General features: G+C 32.3%; 1 protein-coding gene across 3 annotated transcripts; it reads right to left on the minus strand.

Moving 5' to 3' along the window:
- Positions 1-70: 70 nt before the first annotated feature.
- LOC121266602 (transcription factor LHW-like) lies at positions 71-6,038 on the minus strand. 3 transcript variants are annotated; one of them, XM_041170477.1, is made up of 10 exons: positions 5,019-6,036; positions 3,820-4,032; positions 3,515-3,608; positions 3,357-3,398; positions 3,126-3,185; positions 1,611-2,837; positions 1,419-1,520; positions 558-704; positions 341-466; positions 71-262 (listed from the first exon to the last, which is right to left on the minus strand). In XM_041170477.1, the coding sequence occupies exons 1-10, from the start codon at positions 5,114-5,116 to the stop codon at positions 173-175; spliced, it is 2,199 nt and encodes a 732-aa protein (XP_041026411.1). In that variant the 5' UTR covers positions 5,117-6,036; the 3' UTR covers positions 71-172. The 3 variants fall into 3 exon arrangements, with proteins under 3 accessions (XP_041026411.1, XP_041026412.1, XP_041026413.1); XM_041170478.1 differs by lacking the exons at positions 71-262; positions 341-466 and having other exon boundaries at positions 564-761; positions 5,019-6,038; XM_041170479.1 differs by lacking the exons at positions 71-262; positions 341-466 and having other exon boundaries at positions 564-773; positions 5,019-6,038.
- Between the last annotated feature and the right edge of the window lie 14,857 nt (positions 6,039-20,895).

A 20,895-nucleotide genomic window follows, 5' to 3' on the forward strand; every position in this document is an offset into this window, starting at 1 on the left:
ACACGTACAATAATCCCTACACTTGATACTTCACAGAGTGGGTTAGACCTGTGACTACTAATTTGCCATGTAATGCAAAGACTCTGGAAGATGAAGCTATCTAGCGCCAATGCAACTGTTTGGCCTTTAGAAAATAAAACCATTACACGATTTACATCAAAGAAATATTGTATCAAAACTTGCTCGAGATGGGGTTCCTTTTGCACTGCCAAAGATGCATGAGAGGCCAGAACATATCCATCCTATGAAAGCCTTTCGGACCCTGTGCACATTACAGATGTAGTGTTTGAGAAAAATATGTGGCACTCGTCGTTAAGACCTGATTTGTACAGATAATTACCTCGACGATGAAACATGCCCAGGCATTGTTCGAACGGTAGTCGACTGCACCCTTCAAGATGGTGAACTCCAAACTTCGAATCACCTGGGCGATCTCCAGGAAGAGCCCACGTTCATTGCATAGCATCTGCAATTGGCAAAAAAAAAGTTTTTAATCAAGTTCGTATCCAAGCAATGACTTTGGGTATATTAATATTCATTCTGATGATGGTAAAGACCTCTATCAGCATGTGTCCTGGATATTCAAGGTCTTCCACAACTATGGGACATGATTGAAGTCCATCGCCAAATTCAAAAGCCCAGCTGGTCCCATTTTGACACCCATTTTTCGTTCCAGATGATCCCCTGTTCTCTTGGTCAGCCACCTGCATAGCGCTTCAATTCTGCTTCTTTACTTCCAGCTTATACATGACCTTAGTAGGCTGGTTTCATAACTGATTCAACTACCTTTAATTTATAATCTCTGATGATTAACAAATAATATATATATCTATATATATATTGTTTGTATAAGTAATAAAGTACGTGTATATTGATAAACGTTTCAAGAGGCTTGCAAACACCCCTATAATTTGCAATATGCAACATCAGTCCAAATCCCAACCAAGCTTCCTTCCCCCCCCCCACAATTGTCCTCAAGGATTATATGAATTCTGTCAAATCATTCATGTTAAAATGCAGTCATAGTAGTCAACTAAATAAGCATGGAGTCTCTCCTATTCTATGTTAAAACTGTATAAACATAGCCTATATACTCTAAATTTTATTCTAATCTATGACAAGCGTTTTCAGCATAAGAAACACCTTACAGATCCACCCAAAAGCAATCCGTTGATCCATATTCAGAGAAGTCACCCTTTTTCCTAATGCTTGCATATGTTGCCAAAGTAGAAATTGTTTGTTATCCACCCAAAATATGCGATTCCAATAGATTCCAATGAACTAAATCCATTAGATGATATCTTTTATCTGAATATAATAATTGGAACTCTTTTTTTTTTTTTTTTTTTTTTTTTAGTAACTGTTTATATGGGTAGTTGATATAAACAATTTGACAGATACAAGCAGACATCGCATACCTTTCGATTTTCCAATTGCCTCAATTTCTCAGATTGGTTGTTTACACTTCTTAAATGCAGCATATGCTTCACTGCTCGGTCTAAGAGACTATCAATGCTGCACTGAATGCACATAAAATACGGCTCACACTAGAATTAGACAGGATGAGAAAACATACAAGTGACAAATGCTCACCCTGAGACTGCACTCACCTTTGCACCATTTGGGACAAGTTGTCGGAGCTCCTTCAGCCGATCCTGGATCATCTGCCTGTCCCTTGGTCTTGTCCTTTGGCTTTCACCAATTTTAGCTCGTCTTTTGATGGCATTGGACAGCTTGGTTCGCCTCATAGGCTCTGTGGAGCCCTTGCATTTTTCTTGCTGCTCTTTATTAGTCAACTTGTTCCTCGTATTATTGGAAGAAACTGAACCAGAAATGCCACTTCTGTCCCTGGAAACAAACGAAGATCTAAAATGGCTCCATGGAGTTGAATCATCATTCATTAAGACTCTTGGATCAGATTGATTCTGTGACTCGAAGGAATTGGCACCTTGTCCCAACAACGTTGTAGATGAGCTAGCACTTTTGAATCTATTAGTTGAAGTATCATCTAAACAGCTAGACACACTAGCAACTATAGCTTCCAAGAGATAATCTGCATCATCACCTTTAGAAAACCGTGATAGACTGCTAACATCAAAGAGATCTATTTTGCGAGTTAAACTTGTGCTTCTACATGGATCCCCTATAGAGAAAGATGTGTCCGGCATGTGTTTAATGGCATGATTCTGGAAAGGTGGTCGAAGTGCTTTGTGTAGCTCAGAATCTACGGGGTGGCTAGTGAAACTGCTAGCACTTTTATGTTCTGTATCGTTAGCCCTTGTGTCTCCAAATGTCATTAATCCGTTGCACAAAGGATTGATTCCACGGGAGGGTTCTTCAAAACCTCCCAACTTGGAGCTGTTAAATTGAGGATAAGCCTCTGATTCTTCCAGACAGGAGAATCCAAACAGCTTAGCCTCTGACATTTCTAACTGGCTAGCATTTATAGATTGGCATGGAGGGGTTGATATACCAAGGATGCTATTTGGTGGAAGACCACTCACATTTTTGCTTGCAGCACTGACCATTCTTGGAATATTTGTTTCAGATACTTGAACAGCATCTTGAACCATCAACACTGGCACTACATTTAAAGTTGACAATTTGTTTTTATTGAATCTAACGTGGTCAAAAGCTTTAAAATCCTCAGCCTTCAGAGGGTTAACGGTTAAGTCTGAGGCCTCCCCTATGTTCTCCACGACACCAGACATTAGTGGTGATGAAGTTTGAGGTTGCATGTCTCCATTTGAAGTGAGTGGTACATTAATCCCTGCAACATTGTGAAGGGTGTTGAATCTATCTTTGACATATGCGACCATAGCCAGGTCTTCAGGAACCTGGAGAAGAATGCCCCACATAAGATGAAAATTGACAAAGCCACAGGAATGCATCAGATTTACCAACACAGAGGTAAAAGTCACCTGAGGAACATTTCTCTCTTTTTCTATTTTGGGGGAGGTTGAACCCCTTAGGCTTAAGTTATATATCATTTACATCACTACTTCATATGGAGGTTAACAAATAGAACAACACGTGACAACACTAAAAGTTGGTACTAGAGTGACTTTTTTTGTGAAGGGAACTCCCATTATAGTACAACATATCAGTTGAGAATAAATACGCACCCAGTCCAATGAGCCAAGCTGTAGAACTCCATGTGGAAGTACAGGAACCAACAGAATAGTCTGCTCAAATGCAAATAATCAACTCTTCAATCATTCGGAAATAATAATATGTGAAATTTGAAACACCAAATTGCAAGTTAGCATAATGGGTGCAGTGGCACACTCAAGGCTATCCAGGTGAAAACAAATAGAACAGATTTGTTGGTATGGTATAATTCAGAATGAAGTTACCTTGATACCTGCTGCAAATTGAAGTAGCCATTCATCTGGATACTATCAAAGAAAAAAAAAATACATTTGTGAGATATTCTGTCCAGTATCGTCGGAACCATCAACAAATTTTTTTTCCTTTTAAATTTACTATTATTATAATATTATTAGAAACTCACCTCAGCAACTAACTTAGAGTTGAATTCGCTAGTATAAGTATTTTCAGAGAGAACCCAGCAATGGCTCCTTGTATATGCAACTTCACCAACAATCCTGGTGAATTTTAATAAATCCAGGGTCAATTATAAATACTTTAAAAACTCAATGTCTGATATAAAAGAAGCCTCAAACAAAAAATTAGGGTATGCTTCATATCATATTCCTGAAGACACATTTGGTAAAAATATATGCACTGAATTACACTGGAGAGTAAGGCAAAAAGTACGTAGTTCTTTACTGGTAAGGGAAAAGCTCAAGTTAGTACCCTTCTCCCATGGCATATTGACGAGATGGCATGCTAGCTACAGTTAGTCCAAATGGATATCCCATTGCAGTGATGCCATCATCATCACCTATGATCATTTCACATGTTGAAAATATCTCATTTACATTTTCATAGTTAATGTCATCTGAGATATTCTCCAGAGGTTCTCTTGTTTTTTTAGAACCACAGTACCCATCTTCCCAGCTCAAAATCCTGAAATATCAAGGAAACTAACATCATACAGGAGACATGACTAGATTCATACATTCATAACTTACACAAAACATTCAGTAAACAACTTAATCTCCTAGTAAATATAAGTCTTTAAGAAAGTTGGAGCAACAGATAAGTCTTTCAGAAAGTTTGAGCAACGGATAAGTTACAGTAAACATTCGCCTCGTTTAGTTACACAATTTAGATGAGATGAGATGTTTTGTTGGAAGTTGAATAAAATATTGTTATAATATTACTTTTTAATATTATTTTTGTTTTGAGATTTGAAAAAGTTAAATTATTTATTTTATTTTGTGTGGGAGGTTAGAAAATTTGTTACGATTATATGAGATGAGATGAGATAGTTTGGTTTTGTGTAACCAAACTAGCCCGACTTGATTCATGGTACCATCAGAAAGAAAAGAACAAACAAACCAGAACCGACCAACTAATGTAATTTCCTCATCTTCAAAAGATCAATTTAAAATGACGTCTTACAGATCTTATTTTACTCAAAATAATCAATTACGTATGATAAGAAATTGGGCCTGCAAAGACCACATGCTCAAATGACTACGGCTGTTAGAGGTTTGAATCAATGGAAGTCCAGTGGACTAATCACAACTGTTTACATTTGTTCTGAAGGTGTCAAAACTAAAAACCAAGTCCCATGCGCCTAAATTATAGCCATTGCATTCAAGTCCTCATCTATGCTCACTACTTCTAGTCGTTCCATTTCAATATTGCGTAAAAACACTACATTTCTTTGAAATATTTAAACACGCTTCACAATTTATATCATACATGGACAGATAGGAGAAGGAAGAGAGAGAGAGAGAGAGAGAGAGAGAGAGAGAGAGAGAGAGAGAGAGAGAAGGGGGGGGGGGTGGTGAAGTTTCAAAATTAAGACAAAGACCCCATAAATCTAAAAAGAACCTAATTTCAAAAACCCCAAGTCAGAAATAAGTACATGAAGAGAAACTTACATTTGGCCGTGATGCTCAAGCTTCCAAAATACCGCATATTTCCAATATGAGTTGCTGCAGAGACTCTTCAACAACTGTCTCAAAGCAGTAGTCCCCATTACTTTGGCTGGCTCTCAAGGAATTTACAAAGGTCAATTAATACCAACAGAAAACTCAGACAGATTATCACATGGGGAAAAGCTTCCCCCTAGCTGCCACTGTATGAACCTCGCCCCGCCTGTTTTATCCTCAAACCTGCCCGTCGTTTTATTGGAGGCCCCGTTGACCCAATAAGCAAAAGGCCCATCGCGAAAACTCCCCTCACTCTCAGAGATCAAGTTGCAGACTTTATGTGATTGGTATTTTACAACGGTTGGAAAACACTAAGAACAAATTTATGGACTTTTTGGACTGAGTATGCCATGAAATTTGTCAGACTTTTTTACAAAGAACGCGGAAGGTTCACGATGTGGTGGTATTTTAGGAGGACAGGAAAAGCTTCAACAGAGCCTGATTATCCGGAAATAAGAACCTTAAACAAGGTAAACTTTTGAGTCTACTAAAGCACGAAGTCACTGGTACAAGCAGAGTGGAGCATGTATTGCAATTCACTCGGCTGCTCACGAAGCGAGAAGAGCCAAGTTAAACTGCTCCAGTCACAAAACACACAAGTAAACAAAAGAGGAATCTCCGTTTGGATGCTGAGAAACTAAAGCAAAAAAAATTAACACAACCGTGGGGCTTGGTAACACTACACTTTTCCACTGGAATTCTGGCAACGAACCAAACAGACAGAAAAAGGGTTCAAAAGGTCAGACAACCTGATGGCTCTAACTTACCTAGTAGAAAGTAGTACTGAGTCAGAACGTCAAATCAGAGATATAAGAAGATGTTCAAATTCGTTGGACTCCATGTCTTTTTCTTGTGTCCGTAGAAAACGGATGTGATCGGAGCAAAAGAAAACCAGCACAGAGAGAGAGAGAGAGAGAGAGAGAGAGAGCTTGAGCTTTTCAGTTTTGAGTGGCGTTTCGTCCGGATAAAACCAACGAACAATATACACGAATCAAAATAGCTTTATCAAAGCAAACTCCAGCCACCGGTAACCGGTCACATCGTAAGTGGTCGCGGATTTGAAAATGGTGAAAGGTGGGATTTGATAAATCTCTAGGATTCCAGTGGGTTTGGGGGCCCACTATAACCTAGTTGAAAGTTTGGATCGGCACTACGAAGTACGAACCCAACCTTTTGGATAACGTAGAATAATTTTTTTTTTTCGATAAAATTCATAATTTTAACTATATTTATAATTCTGAATTTAGTAACTGTCTATAATTATTTTTAAAAAAATAATAAAATATAAAATCTATATTTAAAAATAATAATTTTATAATAATAGATCTCACACTTTTTTAAAATAATTATGTAATATTTATATATTTTATGATTATATATAGAATTATCCTTTATTTTATAATCATGTTGCAACGTACAAAAAGTGGAGGTGAGGAACAAATACAAATTATCTCAAAAAATCTAGATCCAAATGTTAAACGATGAAAGAATGTAAAAGAAAAAAAAAAGAAAAAAAAAAAAAAAAAGGAGGGAATGAAGAGTGATCTTGAACTACTTGGCAAATAAACTTTTTACATGATCAAAGAAAAAGGCTATCAAAGGCTGTTTGAGTTGACAATCGCATGGAGAATAACGAAGATTTTTTGCTAAAATAGACAAAATTGCATTGAGTTAAAATAAACTGTAGCAATTTAGATAGATGCTGCATTATCTGATCTTACTCCATTAGCTTTAGATCATGTCACAAAGCTTTCCGCTTTGTAGACTTGTGTGGGTTTTCACGTAATTGAGTGCTCTTTTAAAGGGAGAAGTCTTGTATAGCTTTCGTGTTGAGGGTTAAATTAAAAATAAATAAATCAATAAAGTTAGGGCTAATAGATTTGGGCGGTATATAAGAAATAGTACTTTAGAGGTTATGAGAATGATAATAGATTTAGACTTTCAACATGTCTTCACAATTAGAAGATTTTACAATTCACAGTTTTATCTACATTTAAGGATCAACAAAAACGGTACATATAATATATATAGAATAATATTACTCATCATCCTAATTTTTATCATTCTATATATTAGGTAATTGTAAATTATTTATTACATTTCATTTATAAACCTATCATTTAATGTCACATCATAAACTGATGGAAGGATAATAGAAGTTGGGATGATGAATAGATTTTTTCAATATATATGTTGGGCTCACGCGTCAGTAGTGAAGGCGTGTGGGGCAGCTGCAAGGGACTCCCGAGGGGAGGGTCGAGTATGCGGGTCGAGATAGTCTCACATCGGCTAGTAGTGATCCTATTAGTGGTTTTATATTAAGAGAGGCACCCTCTCTTGCACAAATGCTTTTATAGGGCCTGAGGAATTTTTCTTTACAGTCTTAAATTGATGATTGTATGTACAGTCATATTGATAAATGAAGATAAAAAAATTATTATTATAATTTTAATTTTTTTTTAAATATAATTATATAGACTTATATGATCAGTCCCATTTGAAAAGTGTAAGTGACTAACTCGTGGCCAGAACTTGAATATTTGAAGCCAAGGAATTTGATTTAGCAGAACATATATGATGTGGCACACTTGGAGCTAGCTGGCCCCAAAGATGGGTGGCACTTGAGGCACCACACACCCTTTGAATCAAGCCAAGGGTTTTTGTCTCATGTGTAGATCAACAGTGTTAAATCTGCGCGTGTTGCTTAGCCATGACTAAAAGGCGATAGAGCTTCATCGTAAAAGGAAAAAAGAAAATAAAGCAAGCTTTACCAAAATAGCTTAAAGCCTTGGAATGGGGAGGGTGGAGAGCACCTGGGAGGAATCTCGACTCATTGGCATAGTATATGGGAAGAGAGAATGACGTGGATATATCCTTAAAAACTATCAAACCAATCAATTGTAGTGCCAATTTGTTGGTATTAATGAATAATTTTTTTTTTCGACGGTTATCGTTCCTCTCATCATCTTATAATATAATATTAAATAATTTAAAATTATTTATTATATTTTATTTATAAATTTATTATTTAATGTCACATAAAAAAATATTAAAAGAATGATGATAAAAACTAAAAAAAAAATGATAAATAGATTTTTCTTTTATTGATTGTTAAAGAAGTTTTTATCTATAATTATTCAACTTTTTTTTTTTTTAATATTCCGTAGTTGAGAGCACTAAACTTAAAAACAAATTTTATATAAGTAAATTTAAAAATTAATATGACTTTATGATATGTCATATTGTATATAATCAATCCGAGGCCAACAACTCGAATCATTTTGTTAGATTATTTTTACAAGATCATAAATTTATAGACCAAGCATCCGTAGATTTACTTGTTCATCCTTCCATTTTTAACTTTCAATTTAACAAGTCGTGATCAATATCATACAATGTTATTCTTTTATATAGATGGAAAATGCTAATTTATCCCTCTAAAACATCCGTAAAATAGTTATTTTTTTTCTTACTATTTAAAAAAGCAAACGCGCACACACTTTTGTACTGGGGGATAAAGTGAGAGTGCAAAGTACAGGGCAGAGTAGCAGCTTCCTTATATCGATATATATATATATATATATATATATATATATAGTCATATTGAGTGGTGGGTCATGATCATGATGATCGCAATGACACTTGCGGTGGCAAACAATAAGTTCTATACAATAAAGTTTTCCAGTAATTTTAATTCCTACTAGCTACAGATATATATAAAACTAATTCATAAAAGGCAAGATTTCGTATAATAAGCTAAATTTTTTTACAATAAAAATAATTTTATAATTCAATGTATTATATTAATTTATATATTTATTTTTATAAAATTATTTTGTGAATAAAATATTCCTCTTAACCTATAATTAAGTTTAGAAATATAGAATAATAAACACTTAAAAAAATCTCAATAAAGTTCCATTGCTTTCTTCTAATTATTCTTTTTTATAATTTCTCTCTAAAAGAAAATATGAAAGAACTGGAAGGACGAAGAAGATATGGAGCAAGAGGTAATGAAAATGGAGGACGAGGTCAGAGAAATTTGTACACATGTATGTAGTCACCATAATCAAAACTAGTAATGGTAGCTGTTGGTGATGGCCGTGAGATCGGTCGTGATCATTTGTATTAAGCGATTAACAAAGCCATAGTGGGAAATATTTTTTTTTATTTAGCGTCGACACTTATATACACAAGTTTATATATATATATATATAATGGGCTAATAAAATTGCAATGAGCCTCTTACTAATTTTAATTATAGCCGGATGGAAGCGGGATGTGACATACGAAACTTCCATCAATTAATTGGCCTCCCGATAGAGTATGAAATTAAGTTTGGTATGGTCAAGATTAATTATTATTTTTTTGATCATCATGTATAATAATATTAAGAGTCGGGCTACTCTGCCGTTTAGAGTAGTCCTCTCAACATGACCCACAATTACTTTTTATATTTTTGTATTTTTTTTATTCATATTTTTTTAAAATTTTTAAATATTTTTAAAAAATAAAAAAATACATCAATATATTAAAAATTATTTTTTTAATCATTAAATAAAAAAATAATTTTTTTTCCAAATAGTCAAGTAGAGCGATCATATAGAGTAGGCAAATTAACTTTATTCTAATATTAATTGGCTCTCCCTTATTTCTTTAATTTGTACTCGATATAAAGTTGTCATTTTTAAATTAATTGGCCTGGCACGTCGTACCAATAACATGATTGTTATGGTTAAATAGTATTTTAGATTTTTGTAAAGATCTCTTTGATTAATCTAATTGAGATCAGCAATCTAGCTATTGGTTGTAGCCTAAATTAGTGCCATATTATCTGTACGTAGCTAGTCCGAATCTTGAAATACTTGACAAACCAGCTTCCAACGTGTATATATATATAGTGATAAGTACAAGAAGTTATATACCTGCATATATAATAAAAAAAGGGGGAAAAAGTTTAATAAATCTTAAGTAGAATCTTGTAGATTCATGATCCAGATTATATCCGTTTTATTTTGCTTCGATTTTCTGCCACTTATACATCACTCCTTACTAAAAAAAAAAAAAAAAAAAAAAGAACTTTTGTGACAGTTTATTTATAATGAGAATGATTATTTGTAATGAAAATAGATTCATTTTAATATGAAATAGTTATTTTCGTAAGAAATAACTGGCCACAAATAAACTAGCTTATATCTAGCTTGAAATGCGTACAGTTATTAACAGATATGATAGCTACTCGATCGTATATATATATATATATATATATATTATATATTGATCACTAGCATTAAATTAATTAAAACTACTTGGCTATTGGTTGTATATATGTAATTTATATAATATGCTGTTATCATGTAGTGATAATTAAGTTTGGTTATGGTTTACTTGTCTTATAATAAATCCAAAGGGACAGACTTTCAGTATATGTGAATTGGATTCCTTAATTCGTTGGTTTTCTTCTATTAGTTTATTGTTGTTGTCCACCATGCACCCACCTTCACACGTACGTATATATCGTTGAAAATTGAAAGAATAATGTAGGAAGTAGCTAGTGATATTGCTCTACAAAGTCCAATTAAGTTTGACTTTTTTATCCAAATAATGATGGCCTATATATAGTTATGTGGTATCAAATTGATCCCACGTGTTATTCTATAATTGGTTATGACATGGCATATGTACGTCACTACAAGAAAAACGGATTTTTGTGATCAATTTATTACGACTAAAAGACTATTCACAATCAATTTTAGTTGCAAATAATCATTTTGTTAGAATTAACTGGTCGTAAATAAGTATTTTTCTTGTAGTGCGTGTGCCATGTCAACATTTTCCATCAGTGAATTATTGATAGAGTTTGGACGGACGGAGGATTAATTATTTAGTGTATAGATCACATAATTAACCACATATTATATGGACATTAATTTGTGAGACTTTTTTTTATATAACCACCATAGATCGATCGAATAGTACTTCACGTATAGAGAATTAAGCACATCAATTTCACTATCAAATAAGGCCATGTATGCATACGGATTGATCAGGTCTGTCCATTTGCAAAGAAACATAGCTCTTTTACGCTGCTATATATTAATTAAACAAGAGTACTAGTGCTACGTACAAGGAAAAAAGACACGAGGACAAGCATACTGGAGTAGTACGTCTGTCATGCAATGAACATGAGTACCCCAATTTTGCCCCCCGTACGTGTGGCTCAAGCATTAATATTAATTCTGTTAAAAGAAAATAAATTTGTAATTACGAATTGTACAACCACTGTATAATCGTTTTGAAAAACATAAATAACACGTAAGATCACATAATAAAAATTAATTTTTTAATAGTGAATCTCACTCTTTTTCAAAATAATTACGCGACATTTATGTACATTACAATTGTATGTTTTCTAATAAAGATGTAAATGTATGCACGACTAGAACCACAACCTAGGGCGCCAATATTGTTCGTGTTCGGTCTTCTTCACAACTCCTCCTTTTTAATGTTTATCAACCCCTAACTCAATTTATAGGAAGGGAAATCTCCAAATAGATCATCAAATGCTTTACAATACATGGGGTAGACAAAGAAAAAGTTTCACAATTAGATGTTCACACTTAGAGGGTATCTAAATTGCATCATTGGAAATTATAATTTTCATCACATCTCATCTTATTTGCTTCCCAAATATCACTCAAATACAATTACTTTCAAATTAATTATTACAATTTTTTTAAACTTTTGAACAAAATATAAAAAATAATTCAGTTTTCAAATTTTAAAATAAAAATAACATTAAAAAATAATATTCTAATAATATTTTAATTTTATAATATCTTTTATTCAATATTTTCTCTCTCATTTCCTAAAATTCAATAAATACTTAACTCGAATTACCTTACTACTATTCACAAATCATCTTAATACTATTCAAAAAATTCTCATCTCATAATCTCATTTCACAAACAATATCCCCTTAGCTCTCTATATTGTGAAAACGAGAAATTCAAAAAATGGTTCTGATCATACATAAAGTATAAATTAACTCTTGACTTCAACCATATCAACTCTAAATAATTTTAAAATTATTTTAAACATATATATATATATAAGTGATCTCCCACATTCGAAGACGTACTTAAGCCTCTAGATATTGGACCACATTCAAAGGACATGCAAGAAGAAGACCTCCCAAACAAAAAGACCAAAAACTTGAATTAAAAAATTAACTGATCACTAGAAAATATAGTTAAAAAATAAATAATAATATACTGATCAAAAGATTAATTAAAACTGATCAATGAATATATATAAGTGATAATTTAGCTCCATCTCCATGACCTTATTATTACCATTATCTTAGGGAAAAGTCACAAATCAAAGCTACTGGTTATAACGATATGTTACTGACAAGAAACCTTATTAAAAGACGTACTTCTCTGACGATGTTGATTATATCGATAGATTAGGTTAAAACGGTTAAAATATATATATATATATATATATATATATATAAATAAAATAATGCCGACATTAGTCGGATTACTAATAGAATAATAATCGGACTCGCATTTTTCTTTTAATTTTAGTTTTACGTCAGACAAGACTTTGCAGTCAACTCGCCGAATATCTGATGTTACATTGAAAAAAAAAATTACATAAAATAATTTTATAAATTAACGAAATTTTATCTGATTTATTAGATTTATTTTATAATTTGACGAAGTCCGTTAAATCACATTAATTTATAAGATTGTTTTTTATAATCAACTAAAATATTTTCTTTCTTTTTACCTTTCTCTCTTTGTTTTTTTTTTTTTTAAACGAAGGGAGAATATTATTGTTTGGGTGAAGTGTCGTGGCGAGGGACAGTTGACATGTCAAAACATTTAGAGTGAGATTTTGTATATGTACTTTAAGATTATAATTGCATCCCTATACTAATAAATATCTCGAGAAAATGACAGTCCTGGATAAATTGCGAACTGGGCCGGAAAAAAAAACCCAGCCACATGCCTTATATATGGACTCGGAAACATGTCCTCATGGGCCCAATTCAGTAGCACAGGTTTAGCCGCATGAGAGGTAAATAGCCTAGAAATGGATGAAACCTGTACCATCTTTGCAAGGGTTCCTATCGCACAAAAATGAGTTGATCACTCAATTGGATGATACCGCTCGCCAGCTCGATCGCAAGAGGTAAATGCACAGCGGCCAGTTAACATAGACTTTTAATTGTAAAGCTCAACAGTCGACCGTCCTTCGGTAGACTTCTAAAGGCTAGGGGCAGCCCTTGTAAGCCCTGCTTGGACGGCCCGATTTGTGCTTTCCAATAAGGTGGTTGCAAATGGCCGTCCAAGGAATGACCCGAATAAGAGAAACTCTATTTGGAGGTTGGTTCATCCATAGCACACCGCACGTTCTGTCTTGGAGGGCCACATCACGGTTAGGCTAGGCCGAACCCCCTCCTCTCGTTGCTTCTCTTTCCCCATGCTTGTCTCTATCACTATCAGAAACTACCTTCTCCCTCACACCTTACAGTTCTCTCTCTCACCCATGATTCTCTCTTGTCTCTTTCACTATCAAAAACCAACTTCCCCCCACACCACTTGTGATTCTCCCTCTCTATTTCTCTTTATTTTTATTTGGCCAATTTACAAAGCCACTATGGGTGCTTGTTTCAGCAAGAATATAGGGTCTTCTTCCTCTCCCTTTGTTGTTGTCATTTCTTCAGCACCAAAGACCCTAACTACTAGTTTTGTTTTTTAATCGTGAATCGACCCGAACAACTACAGGCCAGGCCGTCCAGTACTATCGGATCTTTAAGATCTTTTTTTTTTTGAATAACAGGATCTTTAAGATCTAACTATCCATACCCCATCATTATCAGAGCATGAATGCTAATAGATCGTCAAAAAGGGAGGATTCTTATGAGACAAACAAATTTAACAAGAGCAATGGTACTCACACATTTTAGTAAAATAATGTTATTTTTACAAATTAGTTTATAAAAATAATAATTTTTTAAAATATTATTATATAAAATATTGTAAAAAGTGATATTCGTTTATCATTTTTCTTTTAGTAGAGCCGAAAAACAAGTAACAAAATATAAATAAGACACATGATGATTAGACAAAGCCCAAAGACTTTGATAATGATTATTTAATCACTCTTTTGTTGGCGGTCACAAATGTAATTTCCACCTAAGCCCGTTGATTCTAATTGTACGTAGCTTTCCGGTGCTGCTAATTGATAAGTACTACTTTGTCCAAATCACCATTTGAAGTATTCCCATCCCTATTTTTAAACCCTCCAAATCTCTAATTTTTTTTTTAAATCTCTAAATTTTAAGAAATAAATTTAATTTTTTTGACAAAATACTTCTTCATCCGATTGCCTATTTTAAACAAAAGATTTAAAATGTGAATAGTGGCTCTTTATATTTTGAGAGTTAGTGTTCATCCCTAAATCACTTTTTATATATATATTTTATTTTAACAAATAAAATAAATTATTCTTACAATCATCTACACTTTCTTTTGTACTCATATTTATTATTGTGGAAATTTGAAAAAAATGTCACCATTGAGATGATCCATTTTTTTTTTTAAAAGTTGACTATTTGTAAAAATATGATTTTTTTAAAAAATTATTATTACAAAAGCACTGATTTTAAAAATATTGTCATTTAGAGATATGAGTAGTTTAAAAAAATAGAAGAAAAATAGAAAATATGGGTATAACAAATAATGAAATAATTACGAAAATGTGAAAAAAAACAAGTTTAAAAGTTTTCTTCCGATCATTCTCAAAAAAAAAAAAAAAAGAAAAAAAAGAAGAAGAAGTAGTTAAAGATGTACAAATAAATGAGTAAATAATAAAAAAGAATCGAATAGATTAAGGCTCTGTTTGAATAGTTAGATAGATGAGATATGAGTTTTAGATGAAAATTAAAAGTCGAATAAAATATTATTAGAATATTATTTTTTAATATTATTATTGTTTTGAGATTTGAAAAAGTTGAATTGTTTATTATATTTTGTGTGAAAATTTGAAAAGATTGTAATGATGAGAAGAGATAAGATGAAATGAGATGAAACCGTTTTTGTATTCAAATGAGGCGTAAGATTATTTTAATAGAATAGAGAGTGAGATTGTGGGATGTATGAGGTTTTTGAAAGATGAGTAAAATTTAAAAGAAAATTTTAAAAAATGTGTTTTTTAATCAAATTATAGAGAAATTTATAGAAAAAAAATGAGAATGGTTATAAACGACGTGTTGTTTAGTATCGTACTGGTTAAATGGCTTCCGAACAAAACGATATGTCGTTTTCATCAAATTGAAAATGACGTGTCGTTTATCATTATACGGGATACAGACTCCTGAAGAAAACAATATGTTGTTTTCATGGCTGTTTTTGTTTTAAACAATAAGGAAAATGACAGGTTGTTTATATGGGCCTTTTTTTTTTTTTAAAAAAAAGGGCCTTTGTGCTTATATATTTTTTTAATTATATGCAATTTGAATAATTGTAGTATAAATTTGTTTATTATGCTCATATTTAGTTTACATTAATTGATTAATTTTGCTTTATATTAATACATGCAATTTTTGGATGAGTATATAGTTTATAACATGAAATTAAATGTTATGCAGTTTTGATTATGCATTTTTTATGCTTACATTATGAATATTTTTTGCATAATAATAACATGTTAGTATTAGTTAAAATTATGTAATTCATAATATTAAGCTAGTCTTATGCAATTTGAATGTCTAGTGATCTATATAATTTTATGTTAATTAGAGAATAGCCACAGCATCTTTAATTAAGTAAAATTATTATGATTGATTAGGATCACATAAAGTATATTAGACATTAATTGTAATTAATTATACTTAATATGATAAATTTTATCCCACATGAATTTTTATTATATTTATATTATTAATTAGGATAAAATATCAAGTTATTCATAAATTACCCACAGGAATTATGAATTAAGTAAATAATTTGATAGTTTTATCATAAAAGTCGAAGATAGAAGATACATCAAATTATAATATACCCTTTAGAATTTTGAATTAAGTAAATAATTTGATAAAATTCTATCATATAGATTAATTGGATCTACTTGAATTAAAAATTTAGCCCACAGGCAATTTTATGTCATTAAGATTCAATTTTAAAGCATGATTTACATTGGTAACACATGAATATTTATTTAAGCTTCAATTTTAACGTAAGCATGTAATCTATATGCAGTTACACAACCTACAAATTGCTCTGGACTAAAAACAATTCTAGAATGTGGAATTACACTTTAGAAACAAAAATTGATAGGTTTTAATGCCAAGAAAAATATACCTCCGGCTATTGATACTATTCACTGTTTTGCTACGTTTCTCTCTGTGTTTGGCACTTCCAAACTCTTCTCCACTCTATTTAAATGGTGTAATACCGAAGGGAATTGAGTGAGTGAGTCTATAGACCAAATACTGTATTTATAGCCGAAACCTCCATTAAATTTCGGTATTTACGTGTTTCACGTGATCCTATTTTTATAGGATCATTTATCAATGTGATGAAAGAGTGTTGGACCACTTCAAAAACTCTTAAATAATAGACTCGTTCTTACATACGTTTCCGTGAGAAACGGGATAATGTACGTACGTACATTTTTTGCAGGGATTGATTACAAGTTAATGGGGCCTAAACGGCCTTAGAGCCAGGCTAGCTTTCCTACGAAGCAACGTCTAAAAAGTATCTTCAGTTGCATATATGTAAACATACAATTATTAGTTGGACTGATATTCTTAACCATGGCGAGTATTTTCGATCAGACTATATATATTAATTAATTTATCAATATATTGGGATCTAACTACTCCATCAAAAGTTTAAAACAGTTAGTTTTTTGCCTCCACTTATATTACATTAACCAGTTAAGTACAGGCTAGTACGCCTGTGATTCAGGTGATCTTGTTTGATTATACACATAAGATGAGATAAAAGTTGAAAGTTAAATAAAATATTATTAGAATATTATTTTTCTTTTAGAATTTGAAATATTTGAATTTTTTTTATATTTTATTTGAAAGTTTAGAAAAATTATAATTATTGGATGGGATTAGACAAGATGGTTTGTGAAAACAAACCACGCCTTACTCTTTCTTCCACTCACATATATAGAGTTTTCCTTCAAACTCGAATAATATGAAGAAAATTCCTCCTACCTAATCTATAAATTTGTCACTTTTGTTATCTAATGTTTAAGGGATACGTGAAAATTTAAAGTATGAAAAAATATGTGTTTTTCATTTACTCGTAAAACTTACAGACTTTATTATAAGTTGGGGAAAACCTGAGTTGAAGGAAAACTGTCCCCGGCCACTATATCTCTTAAGTTTTGCTATCGGCGTGAATGCCAACTTATAATTAAACAATATTGTCTACATACCCAAAATTCATTGAGATGTTGCACACCAATCTTTAAGTGCAAATCATTAATTCAAAGAGATGATCAGTTGCGTTTGGATAGTGAGATATTCTGAAGTCTTCTGTGAATAACAATGAAAAAGTAATGAAAAAATAATGATAGAATATTAAATAATAATGAATAATAGTAAAAAATAGGTGAAAAGTAATAATAAAATAATAAATATTAGTAGTAAGGTATTCTCAGAATACCTGAGAATACATTGACACCCAAACTAGGTTGGATGAATTTTCTGAGAACACTCCACTACTATTCATTATTTTCTTATTACTTTTCACATACTTTTCACTACTATTTAATATTTTATCATTAATTTTTCATTACTTTTTAACTATTATTCACAAAATATCTAATATCACTTCACTATCCAAACACAACTTTAATTACTAATTTATTGATCCATCCATCATAAGTCAAACGATAATGCATAGAAAGAAGCAAATTTAGGGCTCGTTTGTTTTCAGAGATGAGATGAGATGAATTGAGATTAAAGTTAAAAAGTTCAATAAAATATTGTTAGAATATATTTTTTAATATTATTTTTGTTTTGAGATTTGAAAAAGTTGAATTGTTTATTTTATTTTGTATGAGAATTTGTGAAAGTTGTAATGATGATGTGAGATGAGATGAGATATTTCCTGAAAACAAACGAGGCCTTAGTTAAAATAATAAAATGACTGAATAATTCAATTTGAAAACCTGTACACCATACTATTCATATGATATAATTTGATTTGAAAGATAAATTTTAAAATTTCAATTTTATAAATCAATTCATGTCATGTAGATGATGTGTGGTGTAACGATAGAATTGAATTATTGGCCCCACCACCAACATTCTAAATGAGTAAATGGATTGAAAGAGCTAGGCCGTGCACAACATGACCACCTTAATGAACCATGATAGCTAGTGTCGGTAATGGTTTGTATTCAAGTTGATGTCTCTTTTAAATGGTTGGGTTTGCATCTAATCAAAGGGGAAATAATACCAAATTGGACCATCATATATATATATATATATATATATATATATATATATATATATTTAATGTCATCATGTGAAAGCAGGTCTTTCTTCCTTTCTTCTTCGTCACCTAACGCCCACGTAAACTTAGGCACACAGTTTTGTAAGCTTTTGCTTAGGGAGCGCTTGAGTTCTGCTTTGAAGCTAAAATGTTCGAGTGGAGAAAGAAAAGTACAAGAAGATCATTTTTTAACCGCACGATCGATATGATGAACCGATTGATGATGCAAACAATGACTTCATCGATCATCTACGATTGGCACAATATTGGAGTGGGTAATTCGATGAAGCAAGCAGCAATAATTTTTATTGCACATGATTAACTCATATATATATATATATATATCAACAGATTTTATTTTTTTTTTAATTTTTTGGTACCCTATTTAATAATTTCTTATAAAATAATATATAAATTTTCTCAGCTAGCTAGTATATAACGGCACTCTAGAAATTCAAACATTTGGTACGTACTCGGTTCTGACCGATCTTACGTACGTACGACTTATGAAGTAGCTAGATATCACTAATTGGACTTTTGCCCATCTTTTTTTTTTTTTATTATTTTAATTTTCTAAATAATTATATATATGGATACACATCTAAGGGGTTGATTATTATAGTAAGATATGATCAAGGATTTTGCTCTAATCAACGGTAGATCATGAGGCATCAAAAAGCTTATCATAATATATAGTATCTAGTTAATTAAACTTAGTTTGAGTACTGATATTCATTATTTTATTATTATTTTTCATATATTTTTCACTAATATTCACTACTATTCAATATCTTATAATTACTTTTATATATATATATATATATATTTTTAGTACCTTTATATATGGATACACATCTAAGGGGTTGACTACTATAGTAAGATATGATCAAGGGTTTTGCTCTAATCAACGGTAGATCATAAGGCATCAAAAAGCTTATCATAATTATAATAAAAAAGTACATGATCGAGTAACCAGTCTCAGAGAAAAAGACATTAATTTCCAATTGATTAATCAACCACATCTATCTGATTACAATGCATCGATGATCATGATGTCTTTATAATTTTGCGTGGACAAGTGGCAAACCATGATTTGATTTTGTATCAGTACTACTCGATCGATCATCTTCCGGATGGGTTGCACAAATATTATAATATGACTAGTTTATATATCAAATGGCCAGCTTAGCTAACAATAAAAAACAAGCTGCTAGCCGACCAATCTTGTTAACAAAGCTAAAACGCCCCGAAACCATATATATAACCTCGGAAATTATATATATATATATATATATATATATATATATATAAAATAATGCAATATTAAACAAAAGGATAAGAGTGAGATTTGGTGAGATGTAAACGAAGATAAATGGATGTAGTTTGGATAGAGCTTTCATGTACAATAGCTTTCGAGGTCTTCGTGCGGTTTTGCGTTGAAGTCTCTCCTGCAGCTTGGCGTGCAGAGCTGGACTCGATCCAATCCATTATATAATACTCTCACGTCATCAACCTCAGCCCCGACCCTCTTTTAAACCAATATATCCCACATCCCCCTTCTCCTAAACACCATCTAAAACAGGCACAAAAATCTCTTTCTAGCCAGATCGGTCTCTCTCAGTCTGAAACAGTAGAGTAAAAATGGAGGGTCTGATTCCTGTGGTATACAGGGCCATAATGCAGTACAAGTATGGAAAAGAAAGCCCTCTTGGGTCATGGTTCAATGACTCGCCCTCGGCTTCCTATATGAGACTTCCCGGTGATTCAGGTCGTTTCCAAACGTCGGATGTGCAGCTCTTCTGCTCATCAGACTATCGTTTATCTGCGTCTTCTTCGCCATCTTCAAGGGCTTCTTCAACTACCCAAATCATAGTTTCCTCAGGAGTTCAGTCTCCACTTTGCCGCTTGACTCCTCGTCGAGTGGCAAGCACCTGATCAATATCATCAATGAAAATAATGGTGACGTGCCTGAAGAAAGCTGAAGGCATGGAACTTTGTGTTATGATCAGTGCATGCATGAACTGTGATAAGTGTATCTTGAGGACTCGTACGTGTAATCCTTTTACTTTTCTGAACATCTAATGGTTTTTAGTTTGTATATTTTAAGATATGTAAAGCGTGTGGAGAACCAAAATTAGGACCCTCCGCTTTGATTTCTACGTACGCTGTTGTCTGTGTGAAGTGTGAAGGTAAAGGGAATTAATTACCAACGTCGTCGACCTAAGATGTAATTATTATGGATATTGTGATGTCTGAAAAAAAAGGATGAAACATGGCCAAAAGGCCATGTCCTT

Source organism: Juglans microcarpa x Juglans regia, chromosome 5D, assembly GCF_004785595.1.
Source record: "Juglans microcarpa x Juglans regia isolate MS1-56 chromosome 5D, Jm3101_v1.0, whole genome shotgun sequence".
In the NCBI taxonomy this organism is placed as follows: domain Eukaryota; kingdom Viridiplantae; phylum Streptophyta; class Magnoliopsida; order Fagales; family Juglandaceae; genus Juglans; species Juglans microcarpa x Juglans regia.

Bases quoted from the DNA above. Each gene is read 5' to 3' on its own strand.
- LOC121266602 (XM_041170477.1), bottom strand. From the start codon at position 5,116: ATGGGGACTACTGCTTTGAGACAGTTGTTGAAGAGTCTCTGCAGCAAC. The intron at 3,186-3,356 runs GTAACTTCATTC...GCATTTGAGCAG, and splicing joins AATTTGCAGCAGGTATCAAG to ACTATTCTGTTGGTTCCTGT. The intron at 705-1,418 runs GTATGCGATGTC...AGCGCTATGCAG, and splicing joins GGCAATTGGAAAATCGAAAG to GTGGCTGACCAAGAGAACAG.